Genomic DNA, 24,084 nt, shown 5'->3' on the forward strand with positions numbered 1-24,084 from the left:
AAAATCACTTTCTGCTAATACTTTTGACGATGATTATTTAAGGGGCTTCTAAACTACTCATTTGTGACAGTGGGTATGCTGGTAGGGGAGTGGCCATAAAGCCAAAATTTTTTTATAATCCTTATCCCAGAGCGGGTTTTGTGTCTGGAATTCTTGAGCTGGGAAAGTAGTCCTGCTTCCCTCACCCTGGCTGCCACAGGCACAGCCGGGCAGTTACAACTGGGGACTCATACGGTCGGATTGTTCAGTAAACGTCTTCCAAAAAAGAAGGTGAAAAATAAAACTTACTACTGTCCATCTGGCAAATATAGCTTTTGTTTTGCTGGCAGTCAGTGTTTTCCCAGTACCCTGCTTCGTCTACAAATCTTTTCGTCATTGCAATACAATCAGTCTAGGGAAAAATTAAAAAAGAAAATTATAGCTGATAAAGTGCAAAATGTCTGGCAAAACAATAGAAATAGGTTTGAGGAAACAAAATTAATAGCTTTCTTTTCTAATTTTCTGGCTCTTTTTTTCATTTATTGTTTCTTGGAAATTAAACATGTTATGTATCTTAAGCAAATATACTGTCCTTGGCAGATTACTGCAAGAACTTCTGTCAGTTTATTAAAATTTCTTGGAGTGCACCAAAGCTATTTTTACTATGTAGCTTATGGTACTCTGTACTGAATTTGTTGAACTTTCATTTGGATTAATGCTGTACAAGGAGAAACAATAAAACAAAGTAAAAATCCCAGCTAGTAATACTGAATATTTTTGGTAAAATCTAATAATTCTCATAATTTTAATTAATTCTAGCAGTAATTATAATACAGCACTCCTTTTCTGCAGTTCTAGACTTCTGCAAAGGAATGACAGTAAGTATAGACTCTAAACAGGCCTATTAATCTCTGGGTACAGCTTTAAACACTTGATCTCTGAAATATTCAGTTGCATTCTGCATTAAACCATTGAAATATAGGATCCTAGCAGAGACAGAAGTTAGGCTGGTTAGTCTAACCTTGAGTATGTTATCTAAGTTATGCATTTTCTGATTTTTTTCTGTTTACCTGTATTGTAATATAGTTCCAGTCAAGTTTTATGTATTTATCTCTAAATGGGAATTGTCTTGCCCACTTTGAATAATCAAAAAAGCTTCCGTCTGTCCAAAGATATATACCCTCACTGTTAATGTCATTCAGTCCGATCCATGTTTCATTGGCAACATCCTTTAGGTTGAAGGTGAAGAAGGCTATTAAAAAAAAAAAAAAATCAGACAAAGAGAGTAGCTGAAGAGTTGTTGCCTTTCTTCAAATTCAGTGTAAACCAAATTCCAAATAAAACAACCAATCCACTTTTAAAAACATTGGAAATATCAAGTTCAGTATTATTAAACTATGTGTTAGTGGTAAAAGATAAAAATTACAATGGGTAATTGAGCTGAAGCAGTTTGACTTCATTAAAAAAAAAAAAAGGAAAAGTTTTTTAGATAAAAATGATATAAACTTCTTGGAAATATTATAGAAATTAGGGCTAGAAGGGACTTCAAAAGCATTAATCAGTCTTCCCCAAGGTAGCATCAACTGCATATATGTCATTTCTGATGGATGTTTGTTTACTGTCTAACTTGAATACCTGTGGGCATTTCATTACTATGAACTGTTACTATTTATCCCATCTTCCAAGGCCATGGGAACAGATTATTGCGTTCCCTCCACATGACGCTTTTGCCAAGAGATGGGAAGTATCGTAATATCTCACTCCAGTCTTCTCTCTGGATCAAGCAGCTCCGGGTCTTCCTTCATAGGTTATGCTATTTAGATCTGGAGGCTAGTTCGGCCTTGTCATTAGGTGGTGAAATGTGCTGGCTTCATACTTAGCGCCAAAAGGTTCAGATGCCATACCTTGCACTTGCTCATTGTGTATAGAGGCCAAATTTCCCCCTAATTCTATACAGGCACTTCTTGCAGAGTGCCAAGTCAGTCTCTCTTCTTCTCTGGATCCAAATATTTTATAACACTGCAGGGAGAGTAAAGGATTAGACAAAATTTCAGGTCTCAAAGAGTATTAAAACCATTGTTTTTGATTAATTCAGTTCTAGTCCCTGCATGTAAAGAGCAGCAGATGGGGGATCTGCTGAAATGTGAATACTTTCAGCCAGCAGAAGGGAGACCCAGCTAATCACAGCGATGCGTGTGCAGCACTTACAAACCTGTGGGCTGTCCAAGATTAGTGCTGGGCAAGAGCGGGCAACCTCCAAAATCTTTTGAGGAATTAAGTAGATATCCGAGGTGCACGGGTAGAGATTTCGGGTCACATTACTGAAAAGTAGAATTTTGAGGGACTGAAACTATTTCCTGATTGGGAACATAATTTTGGGCAAGCATCTCTCAGGTCAAGTTCTTTCAGTTATATACCAGACTTAATGCTAAAGCCTGAGCTTGTATGAGCACTCAGCATGAGTGGAACAGTATCAGGAAGAAGTACTCTTTTGTACCATGTATTAGTACCCACGGGGATTTTTCCTGAATACCAGTATAAAAAAATGTTTTTGTGGTTGTGTATGTTCTGAGGGACAGAAGACATGGTTTTTAACTGGCATATGCTGCTTCTCCTTTCTCACGCCCTTTGAATGCATAAGAACTTTTCTATCGATTGCACTGTAGGTTTGATTTGTGGTTTTCATTTGTTGGTTGGGGTTTTTTAAGTTCATATGGCCAGATGTACTTTTGCTTAACTTAGCAAAAACCAATGCTTGCTTGTTTTCTGTATTTGATTTGACATTTACTGCTGTTTGTGTTACTCAACTTAAGATGAGTTGTGATAGCCGATTACATATGAAAAGTGTGACCGACCTTTCGTTTTGTCATCTCTGTGTTACTCAGAAAAAGGGGCTTATGCTTACAGGTAAGGATAATGGAACAGGATTTCCATGCAATAAGTATGTCTAAAATAAACAGAAAATTCTAGAAACTGAAAAAGTAACTATGGCTAAAGGCACATGGACATTTACAAAAATTATAACTTAAACATTCAAATTCACCTCTTTTTGAGATTTAGATATGGACTTGCCAACATGAAAATTGACTACACTGCTAATTAGAATACCATTTAATAAACTGGTGTATAAAGTGAGAGAATTTATATAGTGAGATAAAAGGGATAGTTGTTTTCTCTGCTTATAGCAAATCTGCTAAATATGGCTGAGATTTGTTACTGCACCTTATTGTTAAACAAAAGCCAGGTTTCAGGACATCCTCCCAGAGGTGGAAGTACAGTAGGAGCAAATCCTGAGTAAGTTGAATTGTGCCTTTCACAGATGAAGGCATTTTTCACAGCACAGCTTATATCTTTCCAAAAGCCTGTAAATAAATGGAATACAGAGAATCACTGTCTGAAACTCTCGTACCAGCAGTCAGCCCCAGGCAGTATTCATAAAGCACAAGTGAAACTTTCCGGAGGCAGGTGAAACAGTTGCCATGTACACATTTACCCAAGTACACTCCTCCTTCCTCTGTGGTATGTTCGTCTCCTAATAGTGATGGCGTGGTTTTAAACCTCAGCATACTTGTTATGAAAATCTGCCAGTATTGTTCAGCTAGCTATTTGTGGGGTAGCCTCAAATTTAAATAGGTAGCAAACATTTTGGATTTTGATGCTAAATTTTCAACCAAATATTTCTTGTTTCTATTTTACTCACCAAAATCTTTTGACATTATCACACAGTTTTCATCATTATTCGCAAAATTGGGTTCGTTTGGAGCCCAGGCGACGTAGTTCACTGGGGTCTGATCCAGCCAGCTGAAAGGAACGAGGGGACAGTGGCAGCCGGACAGACATCTCCAGCAGTCATTTAGTTACAAGGTCTGTTTAGGTAAATCGCTAAGCAAGGTATTAGCAGTGACCAGAGGGCAAAGGCTCTACATATACTGGAGAGAAAATATCCACAGCATTACTGCTGCTTCTCATCTGTTTAGTACTATCACATTCAAGTCCCATCAGCATCCCATTTTGCCAGAGGTTGGATAAACAATGTCATACTCAAAGGGAAGGCTTCTTATGGTCTGGACAAGACTGAAACCCCAAGATCTCATGGACTTCCCTTTCATCCCAGAAAGGTGTCCTCCTTCCAGCCTTCTACAAACAGATTTCTACAACAGGTTCCTACCAGCAATTTCGGAAAGCTGTTGGGTGAGATGTTGCTTACACTTCTTCCTTCCAGCTCACATAACTTGAACCACTGGGATTAGTCTGATTAAACCCTTACAACCACATTTTATCAAAACCTCCTGGGCTTTCTCTGTAGCCATTGGAGAACTGGTCAGAGTTAATCTCATCCTAAGGTTGATGTCTAAAATGGATCAGGTAAATAACATCCTAAAATTAGCTGCTTCTCCTCACTACCTATGAAGGGTTGCTTGGGTGTTTAACTCAGTTCTCTCAGTGTAAGATACTAAGTGAAATGAATCTTAGCCATTAACTTCTATTAGTTTTGCTCTCCCAGATTTGGAAGGAAGACACATTGCTCTGCTTAAATATAGAAGAACTTAACACTTCTGATCTGAGACTTCTCCTGAAAACTATCCAGAGGTCAGTTGCACAACAGTTATTAACCTGTAAAATGAAAGCATACACAAATGCTCCCATAGAGCGAGATGAAATTGCCATCATTTGTTGTCCAGTTTTCCTTTACTCACCTGAATTTCTGATCAAAGCTGACAACTAACCCAATGAAATATGATTCCACTCTCAGCTTTGTGTAAATCTAAAACAAAAGTGATTAACAGTTAGGCGCTAAACAGTTCCTCAACATCAAGCAAAAATCTGAAAGCCCATTAACCATGCCTGTGGTGGTTTTTTTCCTATTTCTTTTTTTTTTTCCAGGATTTGAGCCTCAGACAAGAACATTGTAGGTTCAGACCCCGGTTTCAAACAGGCAACAGGGATATGGGGATCATCCTGGAGTGAGGAACGCACTGGACAGGAAAGCTATAATCACTGTGCTGAACACTATGTATCTTAGAAGAGGTAAGCAACCTGGGCCTGAACTTCCTTTGCTGCACTTTTAACATTTGCATGCCTTTTTCCTCTACCTACTGAAAGCAATAGTAATTTCTTTAAGGTCCTGAATAAATATATTGTTATATAAATAAGTAATGTAGGACAATAGCTCAGGACTCTAGCCTACCTAAATAGATAGGCTGTTCCCTTTCTTTTATCAGCTGCTCTGCTTCAGAATTCAGTTATAATTAATAGGCTCAGTGCTTACAAATTTCCATAGAAATTGTCTTTTGCTTTCATTCTCAATGACAACGAGATCTGCAAAGTTCTTCTGACAAATTCTCCGTGCTTCCTCCATATGGACACGTTCTTTGCTGAAATAGTACTGCTTATTTTCATATGTAATCCATCCATCATCTGTGGCTTGAAATTCTGAAAGATAAAGAATCATATATATTACATTCATATCTGGTCTGTACAAAGTCTGAAAACTATACAGTAAACTTTTCTTTGAAAGAGGAAAAAATCCTACCAAGTTTGTAGTTCGGTTCAGGTTTTAGCAGCGTACCTGTAAAATAAAAGGTCATCATAAGCAACATTCCAAATACAAAAAAATCCAGAGAGATTTGCTTTATGTAGTTGCAAATGCTTTGTATAATAGAGAAAAAAAAAGCAAACTATGCATTATCTAATGCATTTCCAAATTTTAGAGCATATACCACTGGATTAAATTAGAAAATATATATAATTTAGAAACATTTATCCAGTGAAAAATGTGTATTTTTAAAGCATATATATGTATCTCCAAAAGCACTGTATTAAACAATCCAGGATGTGCAGTAAACACTTTGTAAATGTAACTTAAATCAGTTTGAAAATTTATTTAGTGTTTTTACTTGGCATGCTATTATTAATTTTTTTATATTCATGTGACTAAAGCCAAACAACATAATCCAGCCAACATATTAAGTTCTCAAGCTTATCTACATAGTAGTAAACGATTCACAAGTACTAAAAGCTTAATGCTGGTATTTTGTAATACCACACATCATTTCCAGTGTCTTGATGCATTCCTCCTGTCCCGATGGCTTGGCTTTTACTAGGAAAGTCTGTTTTTAAGAGTCCTGGAGAGCCAGTAGATACCAAACCCCAGTTTATGATTACAGGATGAACCAGGAGGAAGCAATTAATCTGTTGCTATTCCCAGAGCCAGCTATAGCCCCTCAAACATAGCTCTGCTTTCATTTGGATGCCTGTTATTTTGTTCTTCACAAGGACTGCCAGTTCTGTTCTTAGCTTTCTCCATTTCTTCTCTGGTTTGATGGAGAGGAACACATTATTAAAGAAATGATAGGAACAGGTTAGATGAGAAATAAGCAAACAAATGAAAAAGCAATTAAAATTCTTTTGCTGGGAGCTTTTAAACATTTTCTTCTTAAGTATTTAGTGAAGAATAGAACTAAAATTATTCAAATGTCTTCATGATGAATTTACATACTTCACCTCATTTTGATTTTATTTTTTAATCCTAACATAACTATAACATTCCTTGTTTTTCCAAAAAATGGAGTATCTTATGTGTTTTAAGTGAGTATGAGGAAATTAACAGCTGAGCATCTCTCTTCTCACGTTGACCATCATAGAATCTAGATTCACAATAACAAGATCTAATTTTTTTTTTTTTTTTTCACTTTTGAAAGGTCATCTAGGATCAAGATAAACTGATCAGAGTCTTTATGTCATGGTTTCTGAACTCTCTGAGTAATCTCACCAAGAGCAGAGAGCCACATCTGTACAAAGCAGCGTGCTCAGGGCACCAGAAGGGGTTGCACAGGATGTACTGCTTCGAGCTGGTACACAGAAGTCAATGTTTTGATGGTGCATTTGCATGACTAATCTACCCACCAGGGAACAGTGATTCTTCCTTTTTGGTTAAGCAATTTTTCAATGTTAGCATGGTGCCTTATTTGCTGTTCAAGGGTAACGGTTTGTTGGCAGAGTCATCAAATATTAGATATACTCAGTGCTTTTTATATAACTGCTTCTCCCTTTCCCTCTCTGTTGTGCCTCCTACTAGTTCCCTGTGTGCATCCAACTTTCTTTTCATTTCAAGAAGCTTTTAAGAATCTCCTGCTCCATGGAGATGCATACAAGTACTCAGTTTACAACCAGGAAGCAGGGGTGTAAAAGTAGGACCAAGTAAGTAAAAGAAGTTCTTTCATTATTGGTTGGCACTTGGGGTCCTCAGCCCATGAAGACCCCGTTTCCTACTGGCAGACACCCCAATGCACGTCCATCAGGACCGTTTCATGCCCTGGCACCGGGTGCGGGAGGCCTGGCATTAGGGCCCTGCTTCCCAGGCAAAGCTGGTGGATGCAGGAGTCCTTCAAGGCTACACCAGCCTCTACTTTTGATCTCTTTTTCAGAGTTGCTGGTTCCTATAGCAACTGATCCCTCTCTTTGGTTCCCATTATTCGTTTCACAGTGGGAAGCAAAGCTTTTTTCTCTTTTGTACAGAGAACTCTAGTGTCCTGCATCTTTGGCTTTCCTGGGTAAGCCTGAAGTAGATAGAAATACAGGGAGGCAAGAAAAGGAGAGGTGATAAGTACCTTTGCCTTGCAAATTTATTCAAGCCATGGCAGAAAGAGATAAAACCAGAGATAAAGTAATAGGGACATCTTTAACTTCCTGCATCTGAGTACAATTGAAATATCTCGATTCATTCCTCCTGCTTTATGTGCTGCCTTCACTGCAACTGGTTTTAAAATGAACAATTCCCAGTATCTTTCTGCTTTTCAGTTTGTTTTTGAACTTGGGTTTATTGCTTCAATTAAATGGGGAAGTAATCATACCTTTTTTTGTTTCACAAATCCAATTAAGTAAATGTTCACAGCGCAAGTCGTTCCAGCGCATTTGGGGTGATCTATTGAACGTAACACAATGTTCAAGTTCTTCATGGTTGTTGGGTTCATCTTCATCCCAGTTCTCATAAATTATCTGTATTGGAAATACATCTCAATTACTATGTGATTCTAACTGAGTGGAAGTAATTGAGATTGCCATCGTAACACAATTTCAGGATCTCATCATCTCAAGTACCTTGTTTATGGGATCAATAGGAGTTCAGATAGGTCTGAGAGGGCTGTGAAAGTCATGCTGATCAGCTCGCTTTCCCCATTGCTTCCCAGAGAAGATTACACAGTATAGAAAAAACGTGTCTGATGGAGAAAAAACTGATGGGCGGAGGGAGTTGTGTTTATCTCGTTTTGTGAAAGACCTGACTTCTCTGTACTGACATACAGCAGTGGCCGGTCTGGTATGCTGTGAGGATCTAAGAGCATGGACTGTGGAAGATGGGATATAACATGGTACCAGGGATGAAACAGAGGCAATTTTGTACTTCCATTAGTGTGTTAAGACAATGCCATCACTGAGCGCTGCAGCTGTTCGGCTGATGGGTAAAGGGCTGCCATGCACCTGCCGAAGGTTTAAAGAGATTGGAAAAAAGGCATAAAAAGATGAAAATCTATATATTGTAAAGGACTGAAAGTCAATTAATATCCAGCAAACAAGTACTCACAGGGGATCCATCAATCCAGGCAAATCCGTCATCAGGATTTAAGAGAAACAACCCGATCCAGAAAGCCTGAGTGTGCAGTCCTTTATCCCTAAAACATATCATACAATATAGATACATAAGCGTAGAAAGAGGGGCCATGATATAAATGCTGGAAAGCATAAAAACATGCTGCTTTCCGTCACATCTGAATTGGGAGCTGCTCCTTCACTATTGGCCCATAGCCAGGCTCACCGCCTGCGCTCTGTCAAAGGGTTTGATAGTGCTCTGTGTTGGGACGAGACTTGCCATATTTGAATGCAAGTTAAAGGACAAGTGATGTGGCAAAGAGCTAGCTCAGGCTCCCATCCTTGTGGCTGCAACACAGCTCTTGGCTTGGAGTTCACAGACAGAGGCTTTAGCAAAACTAAAACATCAATAGAGAGCTATAATACAATTTAACAAATGAAAAATAGTGAAAATTATTTTTCATTTGCTTTGATTTTCTTCTTGGTGCTTCCTATGTAGTTTATTTAATAGTTCACGCTGTTTATCTTGTTGTACCTATGGACCAGATAAAATAGACTCCTATTTCATTCACTACATAACACGAAGTTTTCCCTCCACAAAGATTTCATGGTCTAAAGCAAAGAGACTTAACAGACAAGTAAAAACACGTTCAGCTTCTCACGGTACAGAGAAATAATAAAATGAAGAAAGGTGAGATCATGAAGACTTTTCTGTGTGATACTTTTAAATCTATTTGAGAAATTAAACCTCTATTCACCACTATGTGAAACAGTTTTGGTTAAATAGCTGTATGTTATGTGCCATTGAGATGTCTTGACATTACGGAATACAATCAGAATGTAGTGGTCTAATTTTGGGGGAAAATAATGGCATAATTTCTACATTGTGGGCAAGACATGGCATCTACATTGCTAGCAAAAATTAATTAAAATGAATTCCTGTTTGATTTCAGGAGTCTTCAGTTTATAGTCAGAAAATTTCCACATTAAGTCCTTGCATTTTGGTTTACATTATCCATTAACTCAAGTGTTTTTTTGAATGCGTTGATTAAAATATGAATTACAGCCAGTTAGAAAAAGGCACAGTTAAAGCTGAACATTTTATTGTCTCCCTTTTGGAGGAGGGACTAACATGTACAAAATTGATCAGATCTGGAGAACAGCCTTGGTAAAAACCCATGACGAAAATTTCTAAAATATCAAAGCCTCTTTGAAATATTCAAGATTTTTTTTTTTTTGAAAAAGCAATGTTTCAGGATGATATTTCCAGATCAAAAATGTCCATTTTAACTTAAAATTTGGTTGTGTTTATTCACTCACTTGCCCAGCTCCAGATATATTTTGAAGGAATTCTTGTGTAACACAGCATGGATAGGAAAAAGTATCGTTGTACAAGTACTCACGATGCTAATTGCCATAATAAAATTTGATCTTCTTTTGTATTGATTGTCACCAGATTTCCTCCTATTTCTCTACAGAATTCTTCAGCCTCAAACCAAGACTTCTTTTGGTTTCCCTCTCTCACAAAAAACTATTGAGAAAAAAAAAGTATAAATAAATTACTAAATGTGCAAAGTTTGGCATATAAAAATATATAATTGCCTATGTAATTAAAATCAGTATCACTTTCGCATCCCTTTATTCTTGAGTGAGACAACATAACGTCTGTCAAGACCTATAATATTAAACAGTAATGTAAAGTGTCTATTTTAAAATAAGGCAAGAGTAGCATAGGCATCTGAGGAAAACAAAAGGTATCACAACATACAAAGAAGAAAAAAATAATTTATAACTTAATTGGAACTTTGACCACTGAAAGGCTCAAAGAAAGATGGAATAGCTCGGTTGTGGTATTTCACCGTAGAAAGCAGGAGATTTTTGAGAAATGGAAGGTGGAGGGAAAACCAATAGGTTGGAATAGAAAAGATAGCATGGATGGAGAAAGCTGTTTCGCAAGGTGCTGACCCTGGCTGGGGAAGAGATTTTTGTATGGTAGTGCAAGCATATAAGTAGCTCCACTTTCTGCTATGAAGTACCTATATTCTTGAAGTAAGGAACTGGATGCTTGACATTTTGGGAAAGGATAATCAACAATTTGGTAATTGGCAGAACCAATAATGTTAGTAACAATAATTAAGCGTGATAGAAGTTGAGACCCTTATAAAATCATCTCTGGCCTCCCCACAGGCAGAGTCTCAAGAAAGAAAGTGAGAGGATACTTATGTAAAGACCTGGAAGAGCAATGTTGCATATTTACTTTTACTTGATCTATTTTGCCTTTTCTTTACTTTTTTTCTTTTCAAAAAGGAGACTTTTTAAGGCATTTTTAGCTAAATCAAGAGAATGCCCAAAACCTTTACTTGCTGAAGAGTCACCAATGTCAAACTAAACCTGGATCTAAAAGTACCACAGGCAGTGTGAGAAAAGGTTGGCAGAGGGCCAGGTTTCCATAAGTTTTCTCTTAGAAACGTTGTCGTATGCAAGTGACACTGCCAGCTCTGGACATGTGATACTATGTTTTTCTCAAGTCCCAAATTCCTGGAAGCAAATAAATTAGGTGAGGTTCTCACCTGGCATTTTAATAAAAGAAAGCATATTTCTAGCACTCTGTTTTCATTGTTTCAGGTTTTCCATTGTTGACTTTCATTATTTTTGATGGATTTTCTCATGTTTTTTTGCCCTTGAATACCATGGAGAAGATCATTCCCAAAAAATGACCCAGCACCTGGGTCCCTGAGTACCACGGTGGCCAGGGCACCGACCCCTGGGCTGCCCCGTGCTCAGGCTCACAGTGAAGGTAGACACACACTTACTTTGAAGCACGAGTCTGCCCGGGAGGCTCCGTCCCAGCCTTCGGCACAGGCAGCTGCAGGGACCTGTATCGGAGGAGCAGGAGGCGGCACTCCCTCTGCCTGCTGTTTGCAAAGATAATTTGCTGTCTTCTCACAGCTAACAACATCCCATAATCCAGCTGCAATTCCAGTTCCCATGGCAACACAGCCTTGCTCTTTTCCTTTTTGATATGGAAAAGAAATGAGTAAAATGGAAGTCTTAATTGCTCTCTAAGAAATGAGACCTTTGCTTTTATTCACAGAAAATGATGAAAAGGAAGATGAAGATTATGCAGACTAAAAACCATCCTGGATATAAAATTATTTTTAACACCTCCTGCCAGAGCCCAGATATGGGCCAATGAGCCTCACAGACGCAGATGGCCTGGCAACTACTTTGGGGTTCTCAATATCCAGGTAATTCAATTTCAAGAAGGCTGATATCAAGTACAACAAGTTTGTTTTAAGGCATAACTAGCTAGTGAAGGCAAGAGTTCTCACATAGATGCTAATCTGTTTTGCTGAAATGCAAAACAGCTGGACATTTGCTGCTCATTTCTCACATACGCACCTTGTGGGTCAAAAAACTGTCCATAATAATTTTTCTGAATCTGATGAGTTGTTGTTAATTGGTGTTAAAAAGTTGAAAGAAATGAGACCATGGACCTTGTTAACTCCTGCACAGTATTGCCTTTAGTCTAACCCATTAAAATCTGTTTCTGTACAGCTTCGCAGGAGATTGACTTACACAACACCCGACACTCAGCTGTGACGGTGCTTGTTGCACTGGTGTCAGACACAAGCTCTGATGGTATTGGCCACCTATAGCTACAAGCACAAAAGAAAGCGCCTACTCTAATTTCTAACACCGGGGGATGGAAAGCAGAAACCAGCATGAATTGCAGCTGCACTCCTATCACAAGGGTTGAGGCCGTGCAGAGCTTACCTGGCATTGCTGTGTTCCAGTGTGTGAAGAGAGGAGTTTCGCCACTGGTCCACCTGAAACTCCCTTGTTCTTCTGTGTCGGAGAGACCGATCCAGAAATATTTTTCAGACCTCAGCCCCGTCAGACTAATCAGAAAGGCTTGCTCATTTCTGAAGTGGAAAACAGTGTTCATTCACAACCTATTACCTTGCAATATTAATCTAAAAGTGGTACAAATAGAAGTATCACTATCATGCTAGCAGGACCCCAAGGCAACAGCTCCTCAGTGAAATTGAGGCAAAACCTCATCAGGCTTTTAAGTGTGGTCAAAAGAATTTGGTGAGGGACAACCTCCTCCTTTCAGCGGAAGCATCTTCTCTCCTTTCCACCCAGTTCTGTGAAATGTTGCAAATCACTGCTCACATGGGCTTCTAGTTGTATTTTACTGTTTTCCTTGCCTTTCCAAATCTTTGACATGCCCCAAACAGACCACCAAGTCAGGACCAAACTCTCAGCTTTGCTAGCCATCGCCTCTGAGGGCAGTCATGTTCCTCAGAGGCCATAAAGCCTGCAAAGCCTGACTGAGATATGGGTACGTTGGAGATGATACATTCTGGCTGTGGTGGGACAGGTCCTGGGGATGATTTCCTACATTTGTTCAGAATTTGGCTTAGAAGGTAGTTTAGGAAAATATTTTTGTTAAAGCTTTACTATCATAATGAGATAACACCCATCAGTAAATAGATGAAAATTGTAGTAACTACTTTCCAACAGAAAAAAAACCAAAAATAACATAGAAGTTGCTATAATTAGGAATTGAAAGATAAGAGAAAACTGTTTAACTCAAGAACCCCCCAAATTTGAAAACTGTTATAATAGATTAAGTAAAACATTGAGTCTTTTTTTTTTTCCTGCATGGATAATTTTACTTGGCTTACTGCTACAAATTTTTTGAAAAGTGCTAATAAAACACTTCGAAGAGTTCAACAAATGGACAAGTTTTGCAAGTTTCTCCATCAGAAGCACTGATTTTGAAGTATAAAAAAAGATATTTTCCTACCTGCTTTCCACTGTAGCTAGATAAGCTTTGCTCTGTTCACATGTCTTATTTGCTTCTGAGAACGTCAAAAATGCAGAGCCCACCAAGTAACAGTGAAAACCATATCTTTTCCAACCCTGTGACAAGCATAAGGTTCTTAATGTGAAATTGGAAGAGACTTCAATATAGAAATCAGCTCTGCTCTTTTGTGTATAAATATTGGATGTTAAATTTGTTGCAGCTAAGCTTAAAACCAAGATGAGACTGGACCGATCTGTTAATAAACAAAAGCTGGTGGTTTTTTGTTGCTGTTTGCTCCTACAGAAGGCCTTTTTTGTTTAAAGGATGACATTAAGATCTTAGTTTTCGTCTCTTTTACATGTACATGACTTTTCAAAGAAAATTATGACTGTGCTATTTGTTATTGCTTTCCAGTGCTCTGTAAGGCTGGGATTATGCAAACTGCACCATATCGAGCCTGTGATTCATTCAGGGGGGAGCTGCAGCTCCAGCCTTCCAGAGCTGCGGGATCTGACATAATGAAATAAAAGATACTGCAATATGGAAATGAATTCACATAGAAGCACGGCTCCCCAAAGCTGCCTCTGCCATCCATAAGTGCAATGGGTGAAGAGACTTTCTGAGCCAAGACAAATCTGGTCAGTGCTTGTTTGTGGGGAGGGTAGAAAGGAGGAATATCAGTAAAACGCCTCTGCTTCCTCCTGCTCTTAGAGAGATCTGTGCTGACCAATATAGATGCAATGATTTTCTGAAAAGGTCAATTCTGGAAAAATTACTCGTTTGGAAAAATATAACCTGCTGATATCACTCAAAGGCCAACTAAGTAGTCCTTCGGTAGGAGTATGGTAAGAAAAGCTGATCCTTTTCTGTTTTGAAATTATTTTCTCTCTTTTATTGTTCTTATATAGTAAGGACTTTATAAAGACTTTAAATAGACAGCAGATCTGAGAGAAGAGGCAAAGTGGCTTTTGGTAATTTTACATTTATTGTTAGGCTAAGAGCATAAACAGAGAGAATAGTAGTGAAATTATGATTTAAAAGATATATGTAATTTTGTCACAGGGTGGCTGATCTGGGAATAGAAAGGCAGTATTCATGTACATGTAAATGAATCTTGACTTTCTTGAGTATTTTCACAGCAAAAATGAAAAATGCACCTATATTAGTAAATTGCTAGTAGGAAAAGACTAGGTTTCCTCAAGAGTAGATTTTCTAGAAGATACAAACACAAAGGCTCTAAAAGAAGCAAGAACCAGTAAATTAATTCCTGCTCATTTTTCCCAACATAATTAACTTATGAGAGAGCCTTTACTTTCAGGCAGCCTGGGTCCTCGATTGTCTCTTTTTCAGACGATTGTGATGAAGGCTTCTTTTTACAGATGTAACCAAGTTGCGTATCACAAACATCAGTTGCCCAGTATCCATCCTAGAATAGCAGGGAGAAGAAACAAATGTAAAAAAAAGAGCATTCATAAACATAAGAAAACTAGTGGTTTCCTCTTTATTCACTACAAGGCCCACTGAAATATGCTACCTAGGAAGGCTATAGGATCATTGCTGGAGATTTATTTAAAAAAAAAAAAAGACACATCTGTCAGGATTGGTTTAAGATCCATTTGATGCAGTTTTGAGATGAAAGAGGGAAAGAAATAACATCTTGAAGTCTTAGCATTACTTGCTATCGTAACTATGTATTTAATGAGAGGTTTTGTAAAGATATATCTCATTTGGGGCTAATGGATCTGCATTTAGAGCAGGATTATTTCACTACACTTCTGGAAAAAAGATCAATGAAACTGAAATAATACACATCCGAGTGTGTTGCAGTAAATCTAACTATTTTATCCATCAAGGAGAAGACTTTGAAAATGACTGATTTCTTTTAAAAACAGAATTATGTAAAAAATAAAAATTAAATAGGAGCTTTTTTTGCCCATAAAATCTGGTTTAGGATCAATTCTATTGATGCCTAATACTGGCAAACATCAATATTATTCTATGATATAACAGTTCTTTCAATAACAGTATTTCTTTCATAACAGCATTTTCAATTTGTTTCTTCTAAAATTCATGACACTTTTTGTGTGTGTGTGTGTGTGCATGCGCATGCATGTAAATGTGTCAAACAATCATGACTTGCAAGAAAATAAAGTTTGCGAATCAAGCAGTCAGAAGTATTATAGGATTTTAGGTTAGGTATTTGGCAGGTAGGTGTTAGTGCTCTCTTTATGTCACAGCTGAAGAAACATGCCCTAGTGCCAGGTCTCCGTGCCTCAATGCCATGTCTCAAAGAAGTGACATTTAGGGACGTAATGGTCTATAGGATTGGAAAATGAGGTATGCAAATAGCATCTATGATAACCGCACAATGTATTTACTAGTTCATCCCCATTCCTCTCCCAGAGCTATAACTTTTTTCATTGCTGCAGCCAAGAGAATGAATCTAACGTAAAATTTCTGATCAGGCTTTTCACCAGATAAGAAAACTCAAAAGGTAGCACTAGAAAAATGCTACCTCTCTATTTCTGATCTCTCCCATCCTCTGAACATCTCTTCTGGTTGATGCCAAATTTATGGGGAAAACTATTTTAAGCTAAGATATAGAATGACTCCTGAATAAGTATATAAAGGCAAGTGATTTCAGACTGATGTAGTTATTAGTTTGCATTACTATAAAATGACTGCATGGTTGTACCTGCCCCTTCATAACCACACAGTCCTCCAGACCGTTTCTGTAGGTGGGATGCCTGCGCTGCCATTTGGTGAACGTCACAGGAGTCCCGTCACTCCACTCGAAATAGAAGTGAGCCTTCAGGTCATTCAGACCCAGCCATAGCTCTTCTGTTGGCTCTGAAGCATGAAAAGAAAAAGGGCTGGTTACGGTCTGCTACGCAATACAGTGAACAAACAGGGACTGATAAATTTGGGATGTGGTACATGAGAGGTGGTCTTCATGCTTTAACAAAAATGCTGGTTTCCTCTCTGATCTGCAGTAAGAGATGTCTTCTGTACTGAAAAGGCTCAGATTCTGTCCAGAAATCCTGAGTTTAATAAACACAGGGCTTTTTATGGCTGGCATAAGATTTCTGCAAACTTTCCAAGTATCTGTGACTTAGAACAACAAAATGGCCCCTAGCATGGAGGGTAGGACAGTGAGTGGCTGTGAGTGTCCCTGCCCGTCAGGGGATCACACTGAGCCCAAGCCACGAAGACATCTGCCAATACATCTCCTTAATGGGGAAGCATTAGAGGGCTTGTAATGGCCTGTCAAGGGTGTTCACCAAGTCCAGCACGTGCAGCAAGCGTCAGGACTGGTTGCTACAGATCCAAGGAAAATCAGAAGTTAAAAGATATTATTTTCTTAGAAGGAGGTATAGCAAGATGTTAACCTCAGTAAGAGGTTTTTATCTCAGCAAGAAGTTAAATTTCTTCTGTGTTTGGAGCTCAGTTCTGAAGATATTGAACATAGAATAAAGATGCCAAAAGTGCAATTTATAGAGATCTTTATGTGTCTCTGTTAGGAATACCATTTTTTTTTCTTTTCCCACTTTATAATGTTTTACAATGTAGATTATTTCTTGATAAATATAAATATACTTCTATGTTTATGCAACAGCAACAACATAAAAGACCACCATAATTCAGATTCAGCCTTCCACTTTTGACATTTCAGAGAAAGCATTAATATTTAATATGAAGCCCAGCTTTTACATTACAGATGGGGCAAACACAATACAGGCCTACATATATACTCACTGTAACCAAGCTGTGACACTAGAAAACTGTATTCAGCAATGTTGTGGACACTTGCCAAATCTCCATCTTGCCTCTTACATGAAGTCAGAGCATCTTTCCATACTTTGGGTTCCCGTTGAATGCTGTAGCAGTGGCCTGCGTATGGCCACCAGCCATCTGGGCACTTAATAGGTCTCAATTCCTCTAAAATCAAAGCACAATTTTTCAGAGCAATTTTGTAAGAGGAAAATAAAGGACACTAGAATGAGGTCTCTCAAGCACTCTTTACAAAAGTGGGACTATATGAATAAACATAAAGCTGTAGTTAGAAATGCAAATACATTCAAATGAAAAACAAATATCGTTAAGGCACAGTATGCTAACTATGCAAATAGAACGATGTCCCCTTAAGCAGAGAATCATTGAAAAATGCCCACATTGTGTCAGAAATACAATTTGAAATAATGCTCTGGGAGGAAAGAGAGACCAAAGCAGACGTCCGCGTCTCCCCTCTTCGCCCCCGAGAGCAGTTCGGTCAGTGTGTCATGGTCTCCCGTGCTGCATGCAGTGGCTGACATTAGGCTCTGCCTCCTGTTCCATGTCTTCTTGCAAACACACATAATTTTTGGATATGGAAAAGTGTGAAGTAATTCTTTGATAAGTGCAAGGCGGTAAGGAGTGCAAATTAGTGCAGAGTTGGTCATTTTCTCTTCATACTAATTCAGTGGCTTTTTTATTACTTAGATTCCTAAATATCTTTAAAAGCTTACCTTTAAGTTTGCTTTAAAAAGAGAGTCCTGCATTTCTTTTTAAGGTTAATAGGGGAATAAGGATTCTCTGAAATTATTTCTCTACTTTCTTTAATATAACTACTTCTTTAAAAGTAGCTTTTACAACATTCCCAGATGACAGCCTCCAGCAGATCCCTCCTGCGTGTGCCGTGTTCCTAGCCACGTTGTGTCATTGAAGCCCCAGGTCGGAGTGGCCCATGGATGAAATGTAGCCTGTGTGAATACTGCTGCTCCTCCTGCTCTGCTCATTGCATACTGTTTCATCAGAGGAGGATTTTCTGCATTAATATTAGAATAACTGCAATTGCTCATTTGGAGCAAATGAGAAGAAAATGAGAAGCATAAAATTTCTACTGTGTTTATGCAAATTTGGTTGCTGGCACTGGTTACCAGCAGCTTTTATCTTGTCTTGCAAAAATGAATGATAGAGTGATGGAACAAAATAATAATATTCTTCTATGGATGGTTAATACACAATGGGAGGACAAAAGCAATATCTAAAACTCTGTGTGCTCATATATAGCTGTGTTTTTCAAAGGTTTCTAACATCTTGGTTGAAAAATAATGTTGCATACCTTTTATCATTTGCAGATCTTTACAGATTGGTCTTTCTAAAAGTCAAAGAAAAAGCTTCTTTTTATTTGACTAACCTACCTTTGGGTATAATGTCAGTCTTTAAACTGAAGTTTCTCTTTTTGCAAATGTAGCCGAGTCTCTGGTTACATGCTTGGTTTTCCCATTTAGCATCTTTTCTGGGATTCATCACTCCACAGATTTTCCCAGGGAGCGGGAAAGGACTTCCTTTGAGTAAGAGAGAAAACAGAATCTCACAGCAAAAATAAATAAAAAGATTAACAAAGCCATCATATTATCAGTAGAAACATCAACTTATTCTGATTTCTTCAATGTTTAATATGAAGAAGCCCTCTCCCATAGGATAACTGGTGTTGTAGTTTATAGGATGCTGCTTTTAGTCTATGCTTTGAGAAAGAAGTAATGACCCTCCATTGACTTTGTGTCATGAGAGTACTGTGAAATTTCTGGTTCTTTTCCTGATATCCTGGTGCTCACAGACAGAACAGCTGAAGCTCGAGCACTATGCTGTGTCAAAAAATTCCAAACTTTAAAAATATTCAGTTTTAAATTACACCATCCTTTCAGTATATCTCAAGAATTTCACAATTCTACTTTCCTATAAAATAGCTTTTCTCTTTTCTGTTGCAGTGTGTAAAAACCTCTGTAAGCAGCAAAAGAAATTGCCTAATACAGAATTTTTGAAAACTTAGAGGAGAGTTTAATTATTCCTTTAGCACCTTGTAATTTTTCCAAATCAGGAGACAGCTTGAAATACTCATGGCACAAATTAAACACAGGGCCAAAAAACCAACAAGCAAACAGAAGAACTCCCCACGTGTGAGGAGCACCACAGACCCACCCGTGTCTCCCTTCTTCGAAGGCCCAGTGCAATTTTGCGTAAACTGCTGGGGAATTATGAGCTGGCTCTATAAGCCTCTCAATAATATTTAAATTTCTCTAGACAACATAGCGCCATTATTTTCTAAATATTTTGCTACTTTTGGAAGATTTGATTTATATTTATACTCTTGGGCAACATGTTATGGAAAAATTCTGATCTCTGGTCTGGAGGGTTATATATCACTCCAAATGATACCCTGCTTTCATAAACAAGTTCTTTGCTTATATAAGAAAATAAAAGAACTTGCTATAGCTGTGAACTTTGTGATTTGTAATTTGGAAGTGTACTTCTTAAAATAAAAATCTAGATCTTCAGCTATTGTAAATCAGAATGGGCTTTCCTGTTTTTAGGGTAGTTTTTATTAGTTGGTGTCTTATCAGAATCCATTCAAAGATAACAAAATAGATACAGTTCTTACCTGGAGCCCAATTTAAATATCTGAAAGGGCTGCCCCCAGCCCATTGCCATCCACTGTTGAAATTCAAAGTGTTCAATCCAATCCAGAATGCAAAACTAAATTTTTTAGTTAGCTCTAAATTAGAAAAAAAAGTCAGTTGTATCTCCCTGTTCTCACTCTTAGCAAGTTCATCTAAAAGAAATAAAGTCAAAAGTAAGAAATTTATATTTCTTAGTTTAAACCAGCCCCAAACCGGTACTTTCTGCATTACTGATTAAAAAGTACATAGATTAAAAAAGTAAAATGAATAAATATTGATTCAGCAGAGATCTCAGTAGCTAAAAGGGCAAATGAACATCTTATTTCACTACTTAAATAAGAGTATACTTCTCTCACTTTGTTTCATTACAACATAAGAGATGCAAAAAATACCTTATTTTCATTAGGGAATTGTGCTAAAATGTTTCTGTAACAGATTTCATGGAGTAAACACATCCAAAAGACAAAGGCAGTGTGCCAATTAGTTGCTTCCAGATTTTTTTCTATGTGAGTGGTTTCAAAGCCTCCTTCACACCATTTATAACCAAATTGATACCATGATACTTGTATCTGAAATCCAATGGAGTTATTTGGAGTTTATGTATGCAAATGTACCTATATTAAGACCAACCTAGCAATTATCATATGTTCTTCTAGAAAGATAATAATCCTTGAAACACAGAGGAAAAAGGTAAATTCGAGGAGCAGACCATAGTCCTGCTCAGGAATGAGTGCACCAGCATGAAGGCAAGCAGAGCAAACCCTCCCCCTGGGACAGGCTGCAGAAGATGCCGTAGCTCCCGCCTGGAACACAAAGGTGGAACGGGGCCATTTCCCCCCCTATAGAGGTTTGGGACCAACCCTTCATAAAAAACATTCTAGTGGAAGGGCAGTTCAGACCGTCTCCCTTTTGGCAGCTGCTGAAAAAAAACTCTCTTCTTCGCTGAGACAGAAGACAAGGCAGCCAACTTCATCGTCTAAAGCTCTGGGGCAATATATTTTAAGGTCTTGTTCTCTATCATTTTACCTCCTATATATGCTTGCTCATGAATCTCTGTGATGCTTAGTAGATCTGCATTTTGCTGCCGACAGCTTTTGCTTGCTTGGTGCCATGTTAGAGCTGATTCTGAGTTTATCTGATAGTGAATGCCAGTTGAAATATCTTCTGTCCAAAATCTTTCTGTGTCATCTGGAAGAAGAAGTGACATAGAGCAGTGCTGCTAGAGGATTGACATTGCACCAACTAAAAGCAAACGAAGTACGTAATGATACAAAATCTGTAAAAATGCACAGTATTAACTGTATGCTATCATCAATTTTAATGCAGAAAAACTGAAATCAGATTAGGCATGAATTAAAAAAACCAAAAGTGTAATTTTTTTGAATTTAAAATCATTATTTTAAATTTCTAAGTTTTTAGAAGGGAGTGAATGGGTTTCCAATATTTGCTTTTAAATTTTCTTTTACACAAAATGTAGTAGTAAGTAAACTAGACATATTTGTTGATTGAAAAAAGAGATTCCGGGGTGAAGTCAGAGGAGGAAAGTAAGTGTGTAGATGAAATCTGACCCTGGAGGCTCTTTGTCCCTGCGGGGCAGGAACTCTCTTCTAGCTCACCGTCAAGAGAAGCAGCTTTTTAAAAAATGGCAGAACCTGGCCCTTGACAGCCCGAGGAGCTATAAAAAGAGTCTGTGTTGCACCAACGTGCAGATCAGCTGCAGTCTCTTTTTTGCAGAACAACTCACAAAACCTTGTGAAACTGTTGTGTTACTGGGAAGGCAGTGGTGAGAAAAGTGATACAGTTTGTCCCCTGAGGTGGAGGGATCCAAACTTAAGTTTGGTGCAGAAGATAGATAGTACAAAGATGGGAGAGGAGGATAATTTTAGCAGCAGCATTTTTGTGTAGGCTGGCAATAGGGGACAAGAACAATATAGGAAATGGATGTTAAGGGGAAAAATCAGTATATAGCAGTTTAAGTGAAAATTGACCTACAGGACACGCCTGAGGAATAAAGAGCAATGGGAATTTTTTGAAAGGAAGGTATTGGTCTAAATTCACGCTGGTCATGCCATGCATTTAAGTCACATAAAATGAGCTATCAAAGAACCTCCTCACCTCTCTGGTCCACAAAGAGAAACAACCACCTCCAGCAGGTGAGTCAGAACCTGGCTGGGCTGCACCACGCTCTGGAGGCACCTCTTCCTCTCCACTGGCTATAGAGGGAGCACTTGGCTACTCAGGCTAAGGTTCAGTCAGATGATTTTAATTTGGGCTGCTTTGACAAGGTTTGTCATGAGGATGCGCAGCTGGTAGCTGATAATGAAGCTGGTAGCTCAATAGGTAGCTCAACAATGTTTCATGACAACAAGCTGATAAATAAAATGCAGAACTTACTTATTAGTGGGCAAAATCCATACAGTTTGTCAGCATCGAAGTCTGCAGTTGTCGCACACCAGAGCCAGCCATCTGACCTACCAGCATCTGTGCATCCATTGTACTGTTTGCCTTCATATTTGAAAGGGAATACACATGGCTGTCCATTGGCATTTCCTTGTAATGTAAAGGTATCTAGGGGGAAGAAACGGTTAAGAAGACATGTGAAAATAATCATAAAATCATAAATCTGACTTTCTAGTAATGGATCTATCTATCAGTATATTTGTCTATCTAAACTGAGGGGTCACACCATCTTTTTAAATTAATTTTTATCATTTTTCCCCCTAGTGTAGCTAGAGATTTTAAATAAAGTGTTGTTTTAGTAAAATTTGGGGTTTAAATACTGTGTTTAGAGTTTGAGATATATATCTTGTAGGAAACTAAAATTCTGTGATGATAAGTTGCTGATAAGTTGTGGTTCCTGAAGATGGAAAAACCACAAGTAGATCTCGGATAACAAGGAGTTCACTGCATTGTTGTATTCCATACGGCTCAATAGGTTCACTTTATCACTCCATCTTTTCATTAATTGTTTAAAGAAAAAGGATAGCAGGCCAGAGAGAATACAGATCAGGTTGTCATGAGCATATTTACACAGTAAAAATTTTGGGTTTCAATTGCACATTTCTGCACGTGGAGAGGTCTTGCGGATTCACCCTCAACTCAGATTCTTTAAGGTTAGCAACGCTTCATCTTTTTAAACTATCACAGTATTACGGGAGTGTTCTTTCATCCTGAAATTGCTGATATACACTCTCAGTCTCACATTCATGCAAACACATTCATCCGCTCAGTTCTACATGCATTACTGCTTTACCGTTTCTCTCTATAGCTATACCCAATGAGTGATATACATTCTCAGACTAGAACTGCTCTTCTAATTTGGTCAGACTGGAGGGGAGGAGCCAGTTTTTCCTTCTCATACCTCATGTCTTGGAGCAGAAAAAGAAACTTGCACAGCTATCATGAAAATACGGCTCTAAAACTCTTTGACTGATCACTGCACCATGGGTGTGATGGGGAGGGTAAATGGAAAGAGCTCCATGCTTCCTCATCTCTCATCGCCCTCCCATGCAGTGCCATCTGATTTAATACTTCCACAGAAAGAAATTCCAGTTTAAAGATCCTGCTCTTATTACCTCCATTTCCCCCAACATCCCTACATCTCCCCTGTTTTATTCTGTGAATCAAGAACTGTCAGGATAATACCCAACATACTCTTTAGATCATGCATCAAATCTGATAACAAAAACAAAATAATCAGTCTATGCATTAAAACCGTAAGGCTGCCCAAGGAAAAACATTTTCATATCTAGTTTAACACAAAACCAAAAGGAAACTTACCCGGTGACTGTAACGAACCGTGCACGAGGGTAAGAAAAACTAGGAACCTGGAGAAACTCATTGCAAATGAGTTTGTTTTTCATTCCTCTACCAAAAGTTGGACTATAAGATTGGCAGTGTGTAAAATCCTTCTGAGTGAGGGTAGTAACAGGTCCTTCTCTGTGTCAAAGGGTTGATGGATAAAGCTCTGTATTCTAAATAAGGAAATATCCTGTCACATGTTATTTTGAAATAACTAGAATGCACATTGCAAACACTGCTCTCTTTGAAGAGTGAGTCGCTTCCAAAACTGAAGTCTCCATCCTTGTAACTAGATGTAGTGACATTCATCTTTTTCTGGGACTTTGCTAGTATTATATACAGGTCAGTTGTTGGGGTGCTACACAGGATGGACCTCTGAAAAAGCAACTTGAGAATTGGTGAAAAGAAACCTGCAGTGAAATATCATCGATTAAAAACTCAGTCTCTGCTTTAACCCTTACA

At 38.2% G+C, this 24,084-nt stretch overlaps 1 protein-coding gene across 1 annotated transcript; it reads right to left on the reverse strand.

Annotated features, from left to right (window-relative positions):
* Positions 1-288: 288 nt before the first annotated feature.
* LOC104072047 (macrophage mannose receptor 1-like) lies at positions 289-23,662 on the reverse strand (the record flags this gene model as incomplete). The annotated part of the gene is made up of 21 exons (XM_009581082.1): positions 23,602-23,662; positions 20,848-21,009; positions 19,803-19,916; positions 18,562-18,708; positions 17,138-17,320; positions 16,077-16,231; positions 14,694-14,807; positions 13,382-13,497; positions 12,343-12,491; positions 11,379-11,578; positions 9,969-10,096; positions 8,561-8,648; positions 7,833-7,977; positions 5,513-5,548; positions 5,249-5,412; positions 4,677-4,744; positions 3,680-3,780; positions 3,202-3,341; positions 1,884-1,998; positions 1,050-1,231; positions 289-391 (listed from the first exon to the last, which is right to left on the reverse strand). Coding segments are annotated over exons 1-21 (2,671 nt in total), but the record flags the coding sequence as incomplete, so codon positions are not given.
* Between the last annotated feature and the right edge of the window lie 422 nt (positions 23,663-24,084).

Source organism: Fulmarus glacialis, unplaced genomic scaffold (genome assembly GCF_000690835.1).
Source record: "Fulmarus glacialis isolate BGI_N327 unplaced genomic scaffold, ASM69083v1 scaffold14217, whole genome shotgun sequence".
Classification (NCBI taxonomy): domain Eukaryota; kingdom Metazoa; phylum Chordata; class Aves; order Procellariiformes; family Procellariidae; genus Fulmarus; species Fulmarus glacialis.